Below are 15,849 nucleotides of genomic sequence, written 5' to 3'. Positions count from 1 at the left end.
AGGTAAGTTATTGTACTGAAGGTGTTAGAGTATCATCATGGTGTTGTAAGGTCTTCATACAGTGTGTGTGTAATAAGGTGATCTGATAGGCTGAACACATTATATTGTTCCTCTCACTCATTAGTTCTGTATTTGCTAATTTCATTTCGGTGAACTTTGTCGGTGACCTTGATGTTGACCTTTGACCGATTTTGACCAAATTATGTCAGTGTCTCGCTGTTAATTTAATCGATTAACTGTGAAAATGTCGTAAAGTTCCGTTCATAATTGGGGATGTCAGAGTGTTAACAAACTAACACACCCACAACGTGACACAGCAGGTACAACTGACGAAATCATAAATATGGCTCAATAATCATTTTCTCCGAGCGGGTAAGCGAGAATATTGCCACAGGGTGAGACACTAAGGTAATTACGACCACAGATAATAGCTGTAACTCGTAGGTGTTAAGTAGTCCCGTTCCGTTCTCTAGTAAAAGTAATTTTATGTGAGAACAAATATTTCGGTCCCGGGGGGTGATTCCATACACATAATATATGTATATATATAACTGAAGCTCTCAACACATAACTTGAAAATATAAATTGTCTTTTTTTTTTACAGAGAATCATGATCATGCTTCTCTTCTCATCACTAACATACTCTACACACTCCTCCGTTAACTGTCTGGTTCCCTAAGGACAAAGTGGATTGCCAAATACGGATCCTTTTACAACACTATTCAACCATTAACCACGACAGCAAGAATCACGAGAGAAATAAAAGTAACACACAAAGCCTCTTAAGAATCAAACGAGACTGTGTCAAAAGAGAGAGAGAGAGAAAGTTCTTCAGTTAGAGTGAATCACAATGAACCAACACGCAAGCAAAGATGGTAACATTGGATCAGGTTGTCTGCATGAGAAACAAGGAACCTAGGAGATGATATGTAAGCCGTATCATCGTGGCATTTGTCTCTCAAGGGTACAAATTTTTCACGAGTGCAGTTAGATCTGGCTTCTTCCCGGATGATTATATCCGAGCAGGCGGTGTTATAGTGACATCCTCTGAGGTTCACCTTACATTCTGCTTGTTGTTTAACTTAGCCGCTTGTAGACGACGATAGAACTCCTTAAAAATGATGATTTGACCCTTTGGGGACAACTTAACCCCTTGAAGACGATGATTCGACCCTTTGGGGACAACTTAACCCCTTGAAGACGATGATTCGACCCTTTGAGGACAACTTAAGCCCTTGAAGACGATGATTCGACCCTTTGGGGACAACTTAACCCCTTGAAGACGATGATTCGACCCTTTGGGGACAACTTAACCCCTTGAAGACGATGATTCGACCCTTTGAGGACAACTTAAGCCCTTGAAGACGAAGACTTGACACCTTAAGACGTTAGCCTGACCATTAGCCAAAGTCTTTAAGGTTACCTCGACGTCTTCATAGGTTGCAGGAATGAAATTATCGTCTTCAAAGATTAAAAAGCATCATACCAAATAACACCAGATGTACCACACACACACACACACACACACACACACACACACACACACACACACACACACACGCACGCACGCACACACACACACACACTATAACTGTCCCCCACTTGTTCGAATTTTATCTTTCTCCTTTGTCTCTTCCCCATTTACTTTTATACTTAATGTCAGTTTTCATCATCTCTCCTCTTACTTCACTTACTTTCACTCTCTCTCTTCCTCTCTGTGTTTCTCTCTTTCTCACGTCTCTCTTTGTCGATGTTCCTTTTTTTTTCATTTCATTATCCTTAACAAAATAACAAAAACATCATTACTACCCTTAACAAAATCACAAAAAACACATCATTACCCTTAACAAAATCTAACAAAGGTATAGTCAAATAAAATCCACTTGAAATATACTCAGTTAAGGGAGAACAAAACTTATTACAAAAGAAACACTCAGAAAAGGTCTTTGGCAGGTGAGAAAATTACCTGGATGACTGTGAGAAGGAGGATTACAAGGACTTCTGAAAGTTAGTGAAGAGGCGGGAGAGACAGACGGTGAGTGAGGGAGAGAGAGAGAGTGGGTGGCTGGGAGAGGAAGTGAGTGGGGTGGGTTGGTTAGTGAGTGGGTGGGTGGGTGGGGAAGAATGGGTGCGTGGGAGGGGGAGTAGGGCAGGGAGTGGGTGGGTGGGCAGTGGGTGGGTGAGTGGGCAGGTAGGTGATGAGTAGGTAGGGTGGAACTATGGTGGGTGGGTGGGTGCCGGGCCGAGGTGGGTGGTGAGGCGAGGTGAGTAGGTGGTAGGTAGGTAGGATGGGTGGGTGGGCGTGAGTGGGTGGGTGGTTCGGGCAGAGATCTCCTGCTGTTTGATGATTTTACACACACATATATATATATATATATATATATATATATATATATATATATATATATATATATATAATATATATATATATATCTTGACAGAATCACGCACGGAAATACATAGCAAGGTACTTGGCTTTCGTCTTTAATCAAGCTAGGTGCTCCGTTATTTAATTATCACGTTTTCATTGTGGATTTACATGAAATATATATATATATATATACGCCACCACTAATATATATATATATATATATATATATATATATATATATATATATATATATATATATATATATATATCTACTCTACCCCTAAGTGTAGATTTTGGCTGGCTTGAAACTTCGTGTTTTATTGTTTTCTTGTGTGTGGTTATCATATATACCTGGATACGCGCACCTACAGTGATTTACTTGGTGTATATATATATATATATATATATAATTCAATTAGTCCAGTTAATAAGGAAGATCATAAAGATATAAATACTACTACTACTACTACTACTAATAATAATAATAAAACTTTCTGTAAAAACTGTGTCATTATTAAACTAACTGTTGTCTAACTTAGTTATGATTTTGTTTGTTATGGTGGTAAACGACGTCTTTTATAGCAGTGACAAAGTAATCCTTATTTGGGAAAAACGCTTAATGCGTTTTAAAGGCTCAGTCGACTCCCTAATTGGACAATTATGACAAGCATGACATATATACTGCATATTACATTGTCATACTCCTCACGTTAACACGAGGGAGGCATCTCAATCATGCCGTCAGGGGAAAAAGTGAAAAAGATTAAGTTGAGGCTTACTCACGTGAAGGTCGGGAGGTTCCTGCAGCGTGTATAAGAGGCGGCCTCCTCACCTGGGTATCATTACAAGCAGTGCTACCATCTCGGTGCCACAACCCTCCCTCTTTCACCCTCCTGCCCGCCCTCACACCACACAGTGCACTCAGCCCAGGCATGACCCGTCCGCTTGGCCACCTGTTGGTCTGGGGTAAGAATGTGTTCACCTGATAGTGTTGACACGGAGGGAAACTATCATTCTTCTCAACAGGAAATGAATGTTCAAGTTTTTTCTTTTTTTTATCTTTGAATGTTACGAAGTTGAAGATGAACCAAGTGCTTGAAAATTATACGTGAATTATCGTGTGTGAGTTTCCAGGAAGTCTCTTATGCGGGCGCACACACATATCCATCTGCCTAAACACACACACACACACATAAACACACTAAACAAAAACAAAACAAGTAAATATAAAAACACAACGTGACACCAATCTCTGTGACGCTCTCTAATAAAGAGTGATAGAGAATAATGCAGCGTTACGAGTTAGCGAGATCGTGACAAGCAAATGGTGATTACTCAGGCAATTGACCTAACCCCCGGAGCGACCTCAAAAGGCATTGAGTTTGTGTTCCATCCTGTACCGCCACGCCAGGTATATATAAAAAGTGCAGGTGCTGTCCGTACGATTATTTTGTTGTAATTATGGTTAGGGATTGTACTGGTTCTGTCTTCTGTCTGTCTGTCATTCTATGTGTCTCTCTGTGTCTATCTATGTATTCTTTGGTTTTTAATGGTGTATAACAAATGTATTCAGCCATTATTTCTGTCTGTCTGTCTTAACCCATTGAGTACGATGACTTAACCCATTGAGTACGATGAATTAACCATTTGATTACGATGGCAACCCCTAAGTACAATAATGTGTTACGTAAGTGAATAAATCGTTGTGTTGAAAAGATTAAAGCATCGTAATCAAAGAGGTTAAATTATCGTACATAGAGGATTAAGTCATTCGTAAATAAGGGATTAAGTCATTCGTAAATAAGGGATTAAGTCATTCGTAAATAAGGGATTAATTCTTCTTATTTAATGGGGTAATTCAGTATAAAGAAGGAATTTATTCTTGTTTTGTTTCCTTCTTGTTTTTTCGTTGTTTATGGCGGGAAGAGTCTTGTTTTCGTTGTTTATGGCGGGAAGAGTCTTGTTTTCGTTGTTTATGGCGGGAAGAGTCTTGTTTTCGTTGTTTATGGCGGGAAGAGTCTTGTTTTCGTTGTTTATGGCGGGAAGAGTCTTGTTTTCGTTGTTTATTTAGCAGAACTTTCGTAGGTGTGTCTTAAAGAGTAAACAAAGGGAGAACAAGAAGAATAGAAGAGGAACAAAACAGTGGATGAAGAAAAGAAAGAGGAGTAAGCAAAAGAAGATATAAAAGAGGAGGAGAAGACCGAAAAAACAACGACGATGAAGATGAACAACAAAAAAGAAGAAACAAATGAAGTGAAAACAACAAGAAAAGAAGATTAAGATGATAAATTGAAAGAAAAACCACAGTAAGAAATGTATTATATATTTACTGAAGGCGGGAAGTCGTGTGAATTATAGTAATCTTCGCCGATAGCTTTGGTTAGTGTGGTGAAAGTGAGAGTAGGTCTTATAGGGATGTCGTGGATACAGTATTAAGCTATCGATATATGCTAGGAGGCAGGGTGGTCGGCACTGCACTCTATCACCTTCACTTCCCAAACTGTCAAGTGAGGTGCCTACTAAAGTTCTTTACATAATGAGAGAAATACGTGAGTTTCTATTATTAATATTGTCATAATAATGTGTTGGTAATCTTTTTTTTATACTCAAAGACACTCAGAGACACTGAAAGACACTCAAATACACTCATAGACACTCACAAACACTCACAGTCACTCACAGACGATGACCTTTTGGTAGAGGTTTACGCTTGTATCACCAGCTCTTGATGTACAGTCGATTGCACTTACACCTGATACAGAAGCTGGTGCGTTTTGTGAGCTGTGGCACCTCTGTGTTTGTTTACATTATATTAAAACTCCCGAAATGGTCCTAAGAAACCTCGCAATAGTAGCCAGACTAAAGGATGCTACTTGAGCATTCCACAGAGTTGCCATATCTCACAAAATGCGCCAGCCACTGTACCAGGTATGAGTGCAGGCGACTGTATGTGATCATGACGTAGCTCCAGTCCCTACATTTTGTTATTAATCTCGGTTTTAAAATTTATAATCCTATCCTGTTTCTCCCACATCATAGGTAAACTGTTTCCATATTAAATGAATGATTTAGAGTTTGCCGCTGTCCCCGTTATTAACCACTCCATTATATAAGACATATTTCTTTAAGTTCAATCATGTTCCTATTTATATTTTTTCTCATGTTCTCTAGTAGTCGGGTCGGTTCTTCAAGTATATTTACACATATTTCTCTGTCAATTATATTTCTCATCATCCTTAAACACACCGTCACTCTTTCCTCCTATACTGTGCTGAATGGATAACGTTAGCCATTGATTATTATATATCTACATATCAATTTACAAACGTAAACTTCGAAAAATCCCTCTAAAATAAATTTTAATTCATAAGTAGATGACAGAAAGTGAGAGCTTGATTATGCAAAGTCAAAGTTAAAGGAAAAACTATTTGCATTAGGTGTCTTACTTTGTGTATTCAAGATTTTTATAACTGTTTTGTGTGTGTGCGTGCGCGCGTGTGTGTGTGTCCCACTCTAGTTACACCATATTCATAAATCTCTCTGGTAGCTGTACTCGGGCTGGCTGGCGCCTCTTACGTGTTTCCCGAGGGAGCCCAAGGACCGCCCGCCAGTGCACAGGAAACACTTACCTCCGCCCCGCTACCTGGAGGAGGAGATAGTGGCTTCCCTGGTGCCAGTCAACAGTTTGGTCTTAATGGTATCAACGGGAATGCAGTGGATAATCTATCAGGTGGCAGAGGAAGCCAACAGATCTTCGGCCACGATGGTGACGCCGGTGATATCCTGGGCAGCTTGGTTGGGGAGAGTCGACGGCAGCAGATCTTTAGCCTCGTTGATAAAGATCCGATAGAGCTGCTCGAGGAGGCCATTGCTGGTGGCGGTGTTCCTGGGGTGGACTACACCATCCTCTCCTCTGTCCCTCTCACCGCCTTCTCCTGTCTGGGTCGACTTCCTGGTTACTACGCTGACACTGCCCCCGAGGCCGGCTGTCAGGTGAGTCTTATATCATCGTCCATGTTGAATTTCAGTGTTATCATGCCCTAATACAGATTCAGTGTTGGGCTGGTGAGTTAATTTTCTGATACACACTTTTACTTTTGTTTTCATGAAAATTTCGAGCCCGTTAGTGCAACATTTCGGTTAACTCACAAGTGTGCTTCTTTCATTCTTTACTGCTCCCCCTAAGTTGAGTATGATCTTCCCATTCTGATGTGCCTACACAAATGCTTTCGAGATTGTATTAATATAATGTATTTTTCCTCAAGGTGTTTCACATCTGCCAAGGAGGAGGAAGGATCAACTCGTTCCTGTGTCCCAACGGCACCATCTTCAACCAGCAGTATTTTGTGTGTGACTGGTGGTTCAACTTTGACTGTTCCACTGCTGAACAGTACTACGGCCTCAACGCTGAAATAGGCAAGACTGACGTGACGCTGACCGGCGCCACCATCTACGGCATCAATGAATTCCCTCAAGCGTCTCGCACAGTTACAAGTGTTGCCGGTGTTTTCGGCGGAGCTGGGCCTGCTGATGACGCCCGCGGTGTTTCCGGACCTATCTCAAGCATTACGGGTTCTTCAGGGTCTTCTAGTGGTCGTCCTGCCTCTCCCGGCGGTGGTCGTCTTGGCAGTAACCTCGGCGTTACATCTGGTCTAGACGGCTCACACAGTTCTGGGATTGGTGGCCTTCCTGGTGGTGGTTTTGGTTCACCCATCCAGAGTGTACCTGCTGGTACTGGCAGCAGTGGTCGACCTGGGAGCGGCTATGAGTATGGTCCTGCCACACAAGGTTCATCACTGATTCCTATTGAAGGACTCAGTCGTACTCCTAGCAGCGCTGGTCGTCCTGGTAGTATTAGACGTCCATCACATGATTTTGGTAATCATCCAGGTGGTAGTTTAGGTACTCAGAGTTCACCAGTAGATTCAGACAGCAGCAATGAGATTCATCATGGTAGTGACGTCAGCGGCAGCGGCTCGTCTAGTGCCAGTAGTGGAACAGCTACAAGCAGCGTGCTTGGCTCAGGTGCTGGTCAAAGTTTTTCACCTGAAGAATTTGGAAGTGGTGGATCTGAGAGCGGAGTTAGTGCAGGCTCTGGTCCACAGGGCGTAGCTGGTATTAGTAGCAGCAGTAGCACTCCTAACACTGGGTATGAGTATGGTCCTGCCACACCAAGTGTATCCCTCATTCCTGGTACACCTGGTCGTCCTACCTCGAGTACCGATACTCGTCCTTCTGCTGATGCTGGTGGCCGTCCTGGCACTAGTGCTGGTGGTCGTCCAGGCACTAGTGCTGGTGGTCGTCCTGGCACTAGTGCGGGTGGTCGTCCTGGCACTAGTGCGGGTGGTCGTCCTGGCACTAGTGAGGGTGGTCGTCCTGGCACTAGTGCTGGTAGTCATCCTGGCAGCACCTTTGGCTCTACCACCCAAGGTGTTTCCTCTACTACTGGCATCAGTGGTCGTCCTGGTAGTGGCTACCAATATGGTCCTGGCACACAAGGTGTATCACTTGTCCCTGGTGAAGGAGTTCGACCTGCCCCTGGTAGTCGCCAACATGTCCCTGGTAGTGGTCGACCTGTCCCTGGTAGTGGTCAACGTGTCCCTGGTAGTGGTCAACATGCCCCTGGTAGTGGTCAACCTGTCCCTGGTAGTGGTAGTCCTGTTCCTGGTAGTGATAGTCCTGTCCCTGGTAGAGATAGTCCTGCCCCTGGTAGTGGTCAACCTGTCCCTGGTAGTGGTAGTCCTGTCCCTGGTAGTGATAGTCCTGTCCCTGGTAGTGGTCGACCTGTCCCTGGTAGTGGTCGACCTATCCCTGGTAGTGGTCAACCTGTCCCTGGTAGTGGTCAACGTGTCCCTGGTAGTGGTCAACATGCTGGTAGTGGTCAACCTGTCCCTGGTAGTGGTCAACGTGTCCCTGGTAGTGGTCAACATGCCCCTGGTAGTGGTCAGCCTGTCCCTGGTAGTGATAGTCCTGCCCCTGGTAGTGGTCAACCTTTCCTGGTAGTGGTCAACCTGTCCCTGGTAGTGGTCAACCTGTCCCTGGTAGTGGTCAACCTGCCCCTGGTAGTGGTCAACCTGCCCCTGGTAGTGGTCATCCTGCCCCTGGTAGTGGTAGTCCTGTCCCTGGTAGTGGTCGACCTGTCCCTGGTAGTGGCCGTCCTTATCCTAGTGCTGGTACTGTTCATTCACCAAGTACTGCATTTGGTACCACCCCAAGTAGTGGTCGTCCTACCTCTAGTACTGGTATTCGTCCTTCTGCTGATGTTGGTAGTCGTCCTGGGACTAGTGCTGGTGGTCGTCCTGGCAGCAGCTTTGGCTCTACCACCCAAGGTGTTTCCCCAACTACTGGCATCAGTGGTCGTCCTGGTAGTGGCTACCAATATGGTCCTGGCACACAAGGTGTATCACTTGTCCCTGGTGAAGGAGTTCGACCTGTCCCTGCTAGTGGTCAACCTGTCCCTGGTAGTGGTAGTCCTGCCCCTGGTAGTGGTCGACCTGTCCCTGGTAGTGGTCGTCCTGTCCCTGATAGTGGCCGTCCTGCCCCTGGTAGTGGTAGTCCTGTCCCTGGTAGTGGTCAACCTGCCCCTGGTAGTGGTCAACCTGTCCCTGGTAGTGTCCTGTATAGTCCTGTGGTGGTAGTCCTGTCCCTGGTGGTGGTCAACCTGTCCCTGGTAGTGTAGTCCTGTCCTGATAGTGGTAGTCCTGTCCCTGGTGGTGGTCAGCCTGCCCCTGGTAGTGGTCAACCTGTCCCTGGTAGTGGTAGTCCTGTCCCTGATAGTGGTAGTCCTGTCCTGGTGTGGTCAACCTGCCCCTGGTAGTGGTCAGCCTGTCCTGGTAGTGGCCGTCCTGCCCCTGGTAGTGCTGCTCCTGGTAGTCCTGTCCCTGGTAGTGGTCGACCTGTCCCTGGTAGTGCTGCTCCTGGTAGTCCTGTCCCTGGTAGTGGTAGTCCTGTCCCTGGTAGTGGCCGTCCTGCCCTGGTAGTGCTGCTCCTGGTAGTCCTGTCCCTGGTAGTGGCCGTCCTGCCCCTGGTAGTGCTGCTCCTGGTAGTCCTGTCCCTGGTAGTGGTCGACCTGTCCCTGGTAGTGGTCGACCTGTCCCTAGTAGTGGCCGTCCTGCCCCTGGTAGTGGTAGTCCTGTCCCTGGTAGTGGTAGTCCTGCCCCTGGAAGTGGTCGTCCTACCTCTAGTACTGGTATTCGTCCTTCTGCTGATGTTGGTAGTCGTCCTGGGACTAGTGCGGGTGGTCGTCCTGGCAGCAGCTTTGGCTCTACAACCCAAGGTGTTTCCCCAACTACTGGCATCAGTGGTCGTCCTGGTAGTGGCTACCAATATGGTCCTGGCACACAAGGTGTATCACTTGTCCCTGGTGAAGGAGTTCGACCTGTCCCTGGTAGTGGTCAACCTGTCCCTAGTAGTGGTCGACCTGTCCCTGGTAGTGGTCAACCTGTCCCTGGTAGTGGTAGTCCTGTCCCTGGTAGTGGCCGTCCTGCCCCTGGTAGTGCTGCTCCTGGTAGTAGCCGTCATGACCCTAGTAGTGGTAGTCCTGCCCCTGGAAGTGGTCGTCTTACCCCTGGTAGTGGTAGTCCTGTCCCTGGTAGTGGCCGTCCTGCCCCTGGTAGTGGTAGTCCTGTCCCTGGTAGTGGCCGTCCTGCCCCTGGTAGTGCTACCCCCGGTATTGGCCGTCCTGCCCCTGGTAGTGGTAGTCCTACCCCTGGAAGTGGTCGTCTTACCCCTTCTAGTGGTAGTACTACTTCTGGTATTGGTAGTCGTCCCAGTGCCTCTGGTGCCTTCGGGTCACCTGCTCCTTCTGTTGACAGTAATGAGATCCGTCCAGGTAGTGGACTGGCCTCAGGCACACAAGGTGCATATGTTGCCACGGGAAGTACGACCCGACCTGTTAGTGGTTATGAGTATGGTCCAGGTACACAAGGCGTGTCACTAGTCCCAGGTAGTGCTCGTCCTACGCCTGGTACTGATGGTCGTCCAATCACTAGTGCAGGAGGTCGTCCTGGCACTAGTGCGGGTGGTCGTCCTGGCAGCACCTTTGGCTCTACCACCCAAGGGGTTTCCCCTACTACTGGCATCAGTGGTCGTCCTGGTAGTGGCTACCAATATGGTCCTGGCACACAAGGTGTATCACTTGTCCCTGGTGAAGGAGTTCGACCTGCCCCTGGTAGTGGTCAACCTGCCCCTGGTAGTGGTCGACCTGCCCCTGGTAGTGGTCGACCTGTCCCTGGTAGTGGTCGACCTGTCCCTGGTAGTGGTAGTCCTGCCCCTGGTAGTGGTAGTCATGTTCCTGGTAGTGGTCGACCTGCCCCTGGTAGTGGTCGACCTGTCCCTGATAGTGGTCGACCTGCCCCTGGTAGTGGTCGACCTGTCCCTGGTAGTGGTAGTCATGTTCCTGGTAGTGGTCGTCCTGCCCCTGGTAGTGGCCGTCCTTCTCCTAGTACTGGTACTGTTCATTCACCAAGTAATGCATTTGGTGCCACCCCAAGTAGTGGTCGTCCTACCTCTAGTACTGGTATTCGTCCTTCTGCTGATGTTGGTAGTCGTCCTGGCACTAGTGCGGGTGGTCGTCCAGGCACTAGTGCTGGTGGTCGTCCTGGCAGCACCTTTGGCTCTACCACCCAAGGGGTTTCCCCTACTACTGGCATCAGTGGTCGTCCTGGTAGTGGCTACCAATATGGTCCTGGCACACAAGGTGTATCACTTGTCCCTGGTGAAGGAGTTCGACCTGTCCCTGGTAGTGGTCAACCTGTCCCTGGTAGTGGTAGTCCTGCCCCTGGTAGTGGTCGACCTGTCCCTGGTAGTGGTCAACCTTTCCCTGGAAGTGGTCGACCTGTCCCTGGTAGTGGTCTACCTTTCCCGGGAAGTGGTCGACCTGTCCCTGGTAGTGGTCGTCCTGTCCCTGGGAGTGGTCGTCCTGTCCCTGGTAGTGGTCGTCCTGCCCCTGGTAGTGGCCGTCCTTCTCCTAGTACTGGTACTGTTCATTCACCAACTAATGCATTTGGTACCACCCCAAGTAGTGGTCGTCCTACCTCTAGTACTGGTATTCGTCCTTCTGCTGATGTTGGTAGTCGTCCTGGCACTAGTGCGGGTGGTCGTCCTGGCACGAGTGCTGGTGGTCGTCCTGGCAGCACCTTTGGCTCTACCACCCAAGGTGTTTCCCCTACTACTGGCATCAGTGGTCGTCCTGGTAGTGGCTACCAATATGGTCCTGGCACACAAGGTGTATCACTTGTCCCTGGTGAAGGAGTTCGACCTGTCCCTGGTAGTGATAGTCCTGCCCCTGGTAGTGGTCGACCTGTCCCTGGTAGTGGTCGACCTATCCCTGGTATTAGCCGTCCTGTCCCTGATAGTGGTCGACCTGTCCCTGGTAGTGGTCGACCTATCCCTGGTAGTGGTCGACCTATCCCTGGTAGTGGTCGACCTATCCCTGGTAGTGGTCGACCTGTCCCTGGTAGTGGCCGTCCTGCCCCTGGTAGTGGTAGTCCTGTCCCTGGTAGTGGCCGTCCTGCCCCTGGTAGTGCTACCCCCGGTATTGGCCGTCCTGCCCCTGGTAGTGGTAGTCCTACCCCTGGAAGTGGTCGTCTCACCCCTTCTAGTGGTAGTACTACTTCTGGTATTGGTAGTCGTCCCAGTGCCTCTGGTGCCTTCGGGTCACCTGCTCCTTCTGTTGACAGTAATGAGATCCGTCCAGGTAGTGGACAGGCCTCAGGCACACAAGGTGCATATGTTGCCACGGGAAGTACGACCCGACCTGTTAGTGGTTATGAGTATGGTCCAGGTACACAAGGCGTGTCACTAGTCCCAGGTAGTGTTCGTCCTACGCCTGGTACTGATGGTCGTCCAGCCTTTGGCGCTGGTGGTCATCCAGCAACTACTATTAGTGCTCATCCAACCACTAGTGCTGGTCGTCATCCAACTACTATTGTTGGCGGTCATCCTGGCACTAGTGCTAGTAGTCATCTTGGCATTAGTGCGGGTGGTCGTCCTGGCACTAGTGCTAGTAGTCGTCCTGGCATTAGTGCGGGTGGTCGTCCTGGCACTAGTGCTGGTAGTCTCCCTGGCACTAGTGCTGGTGGTCGTCCTGGCCCTAGTGCTGGTGGTCGTCCAGGCACTAGTGCTGGTGGCCGTCCTGGCACTAGTGCTGGTGGTCGTCCTGGCACTACTGCGGGTGGTCGTCCTGGCAGCACCTTTGGCTCTACCGTCCAAGGTGTTTCCCCTACTACTGGCATCAGTGGTCGTCCTGGTAGTGGCTACCAATATGGTCCTGGCACACAAGGTGTATCACTTGTCCCTGGTGAAGGAGTTCGACCTGTCCCTGGTAGTGGTCAACCTGCCCCTGGTAGTGGCCGTCCTGCCCCTGGTAGTGGGCGTCCTGCCCCTGGTAGTGCTGCTGCTGGTAGTGGCCGTCCTGCCCCTGGTAGTGCTGCCCCTGGTAGTGGCCGTCCTGCTCCTGGTAGTGGCCGTCCTGCCCCTGGTAGTGGTAGTCCTGTCCATGGTAGTGGTAGTCCTGTCCCTGGTAGTGGCCGTGCACCCTGGTAGTGGCCGTCCACTGCTGCCCTGTTAGTGGCCGTCCTGCCCTGGTGGTGACCAGTTCTGTCCCTGGTAGTGCTGCCCTGGTGGTGGCCATCCTGCCCTGGTAGTGTGTCCTGCCTGGTAGTAGCCGTCCTGCCACTGGTAGTGCCGTCCTGCCCCTAGTAGTGAGCCAGTTCTGTCCCTGGTAATTGCTGCTGCCCTGGTAGTGGCAATCCTGCCCTGGTAGTGCTGCCCCTGGTAGTGGCAATCCCTGCCCTGGTAGTGGCCGTCCTGCCTGGTAGTGCTGCCCTGGTGAGTAACCGTCCTGCCCTGGTAGTGGTAGTCCTGCCCTGGTAGTGGAAGTCCTGTCCTGGTAGTGGTCAACCTGTCCATGGTAGTGGTCAGCTGTCCTAGTGGTGGTCGTCCTGCCCCTGGTAGTGGTCGTCCTGTCCTAGTAGTGTGTCCTTCTCCTAGTACTGGTACTGTTCATTCACCGTAATGCATTTGGTACCACCCAAGTGGTCGTCCTACCTCTAGTACTGGTATTCGTCCTTCTGCTGATGTTGGTAGTCGTCCTGGCACTAGTGCGGGTGGTCGTCCTGGCACGAGTGCTGGTGGTCGTCCAGTCACTAGTGCTGGTGGTCGTCCTGGCACTAGTGTAGGTGGTCGTCCTGGCAGCAGCTTTGGCTCTACCGTCCAAGGTGTTTCCCCGACTACTGGCATCAGTGGTCGTCCTGGTAGTGGCTACCAATATGGTCCTGGCACACAAGGTGTATCACTTGTCCCTGGTGAAGGAGTTCGACCTGCCCCTGGTAGTGGTCAACCTGTCCCTGGTAGTGGTCGACCTGTCCCTGGTAGTGGTAGTCCTGTCCCTGGTAGTGGTCGTCCTGCCCCTGGTAGTGGTAGTCCTGTCCTTGGTAGTGGTCGTCCTGCCACTGGTAGTGGCCGTCCTTCTCCTAGTACTGATACTGTTCATTCACCAAGTACTGCATTTGGTACCACCCCAAGTAGTGGTCGTCCTACCTCTAGTACTGGTATTCGTCCTTCTTCTGATGTTGGTAGTCGTCCTGGCACTAGTGCTGGTGGTCGTCCTGGCAGCACCTTTGGCTCTACCACCCAAGGTGTTTCCCCTACTACTGGCATCAGTGGTCGTCCTGGTAGTGGCTACCAATATGGTCCTGGCACACAAGGTGTATCACTTGTCCCTGGTGAAGGAGTTCGACCTGTCCCTGCTAGTGGTAGTCCTGTCCCTGGTAGTGGTAGTCCTGTCCCTGGTAGTGGTAGTCCTGCCCCTGGTAGTGCTGCCCCTGGTAGTCCTGTCCCTGTTAGTGGCCAACCTTTCCCTGGTAGTGGTAGTCCTGTCCCTGGTAGTGGCCGTCCTGCCCCTGGTAGTGCTGCCCCTGGTAGTGGCCGTCCTGCCCCTGGTAGTGGCCGTCCACTGCCTGGGCAGTGGCCAGCCTTTCCTGGTAGTGGTAGTCCTGCCCCTGGTGGTGGCAAGTCCCTGTTCCTGGTAGTGCTGCCCTGGTAGTGTGCGTCCTGCCCCTGGTAGTGGCCGTCCTGTCCCTGGTAATTAGTGGTCCTGCCCTGGTAGTGGCCGTCCCTGTCCCTGGTAGTGCTGCCCCTGGTAGTGCTGCCCCTGGTAGTGGCCGTCCTGCTGTTGAGTGGCCGTCCTGCCCCTGGTAGTGCTGCCTGCCCTGAGCAGTGGTAGTCCTGCCCTGGTAGTAGTAGTCCTGTCCCTGGTAGTGGCCGTCCTGTCCCTGGTAGTGCTGCCCCTGGTAGTCCTGCCCCTGGAAGTGGTCGTCTTACCCCTGGTAGTGGTAGTCCTGTCCCTGGTAGTGGCCGTCCTGCCCCTGGTAGTGGTAGTCCTGTCCCTGGTAGTGGCCGTCCTGCCCCTGGTAGTGCTACCCCCGGTATTGGCCGTCCTGCCCCTGGTAGTGGTAGTCCTACCCCTGGAAGTGGTCGTCTTACCCCTTCTAGTGGTAGTACTACTTCTGGTATTGGTAGTCGTCCCAGTGCCTCTGGTGCCTTCGGGTCACCTGCTCCTTCTGTTGACAGTAATGAGATCCGTCCAGGTAGTGGACTGGCCTCAGGCACACAAGGTGCATATGTTGCCACGGGAAGTACGACCCGACCTGTTAGTGGTTATGAGTATGGTCCAGGTACACAAGGCGTGTCACTAGTACCAGGAAGTGCTCGTCCTACGCCTGGTACTGATGGTCGTCCAATCACTAGTGCTGGAGGTCGTCCTGGCACTAGTGCGGGTGGTCGTCCTGGCAGCAGCTTTGGCTCTACCACTCAAGGTGTTTCCTCTACTACTGGCATCAGTGGTCGTCCTGGTAGTGGCTACCAATATGGTCCTGGCACACAAGGTGTATCACTTGTCCCTGGTGAAGGAGTTCGACCTGTCCCTGGTAGTGGTCTACCTTTCCCTGGAAGTGGTCGACCTGTCCCTGGTAGTGGTCGTCCTCCCCCTGGTAGTGGTCAACCTGTCCCTGGGAGTGGTCGACCTGTCCCTGGTATTGGTCGACCTGTCCCTGCTAGTGGTGGTCGACCTGTCCCTGCTAGTGGTGGTCGACCTGTCCCTGCTAGTGGTGGTCGACCTGTCCCTGGTATTGGTCGACCTGTCCCTGCTAGTGGTGGTCGACCTGTCCCTGCTAGTGGTGGTCGTCCTGTCCCTGCTAGTGGTGGTAGTGGGTCTAGTATCCCACATTCTCCCTCAGTTGTTCCCGGCATTACAAGGCCGAGTGGGAGCGCCGGGGTGGGTGAAGTCATCTCCGCCGCTGGTGGTGATGGCGGCAGCGCTGGTCAAGGTGGCTACCACTACCCTACACCAGCTGTTCCTTTCAATCTATTCTGATTTCCTTCATAAAATCTTTATTAGCGTTAAGTTGCCTCTCCAAGTGAATTTTCATCTCTAAAGACAAAATAGGTATAGATCGAATTAACTATAATAAGAAAAT

At 50.1% G+C, this 15,849-nt stretch overlaps 1 protein-coding gene across 1 annotated transcript; it reads left to right on the top strand.

The window, feature by feature from the left end:
- The first annotated feature begins 4,027 nt into the window (after window positions 1-4,027).
- On the top strand, window positions 4,028-15,746 carry LOC121870889 (mucin-19-like). Its single transcript, XM_042372862.1, has 6 exons — window positions 4,028-4,058; window positions 5,919-6,364; window positions 6,637-8,979; window positions 9,332-12,912; window positions 13,409-14,413; window positions 14,654-15,746. Exons 1-6 carry the CDS (start codon window positions 4,028-4,030, stop codon window positions 15,744-15,746), a joined length of 8,499 nt encoding a protein of 2,832 aa, XP_042228796.1.
- Window positions 15,747-15,849: the final 103 nt, after the last annotated feature.

This window comes from Homarus americanus, unplaced genomic scaffold (assembly GCF_018991925.1).
Source record: "Homarus americanus isolate GMGI-L3 unplaced genomic scaffold, GMGI_Hamer_2.0 scaffold52512, whole genome shotgun sequence".
Taxonomy (NCBI): domain Eukaryota; kingdom Metazoa; phylum Arthropoda; class Malacostraca; order Decapoda; family Nephropidae; genus Homarus; species Homarus americanus.
The sequence above is the reverse complement of the archived record's forward strand: the minus strand, read 5'-3'. Positions and strand labels throughout refer to the sequence as shown.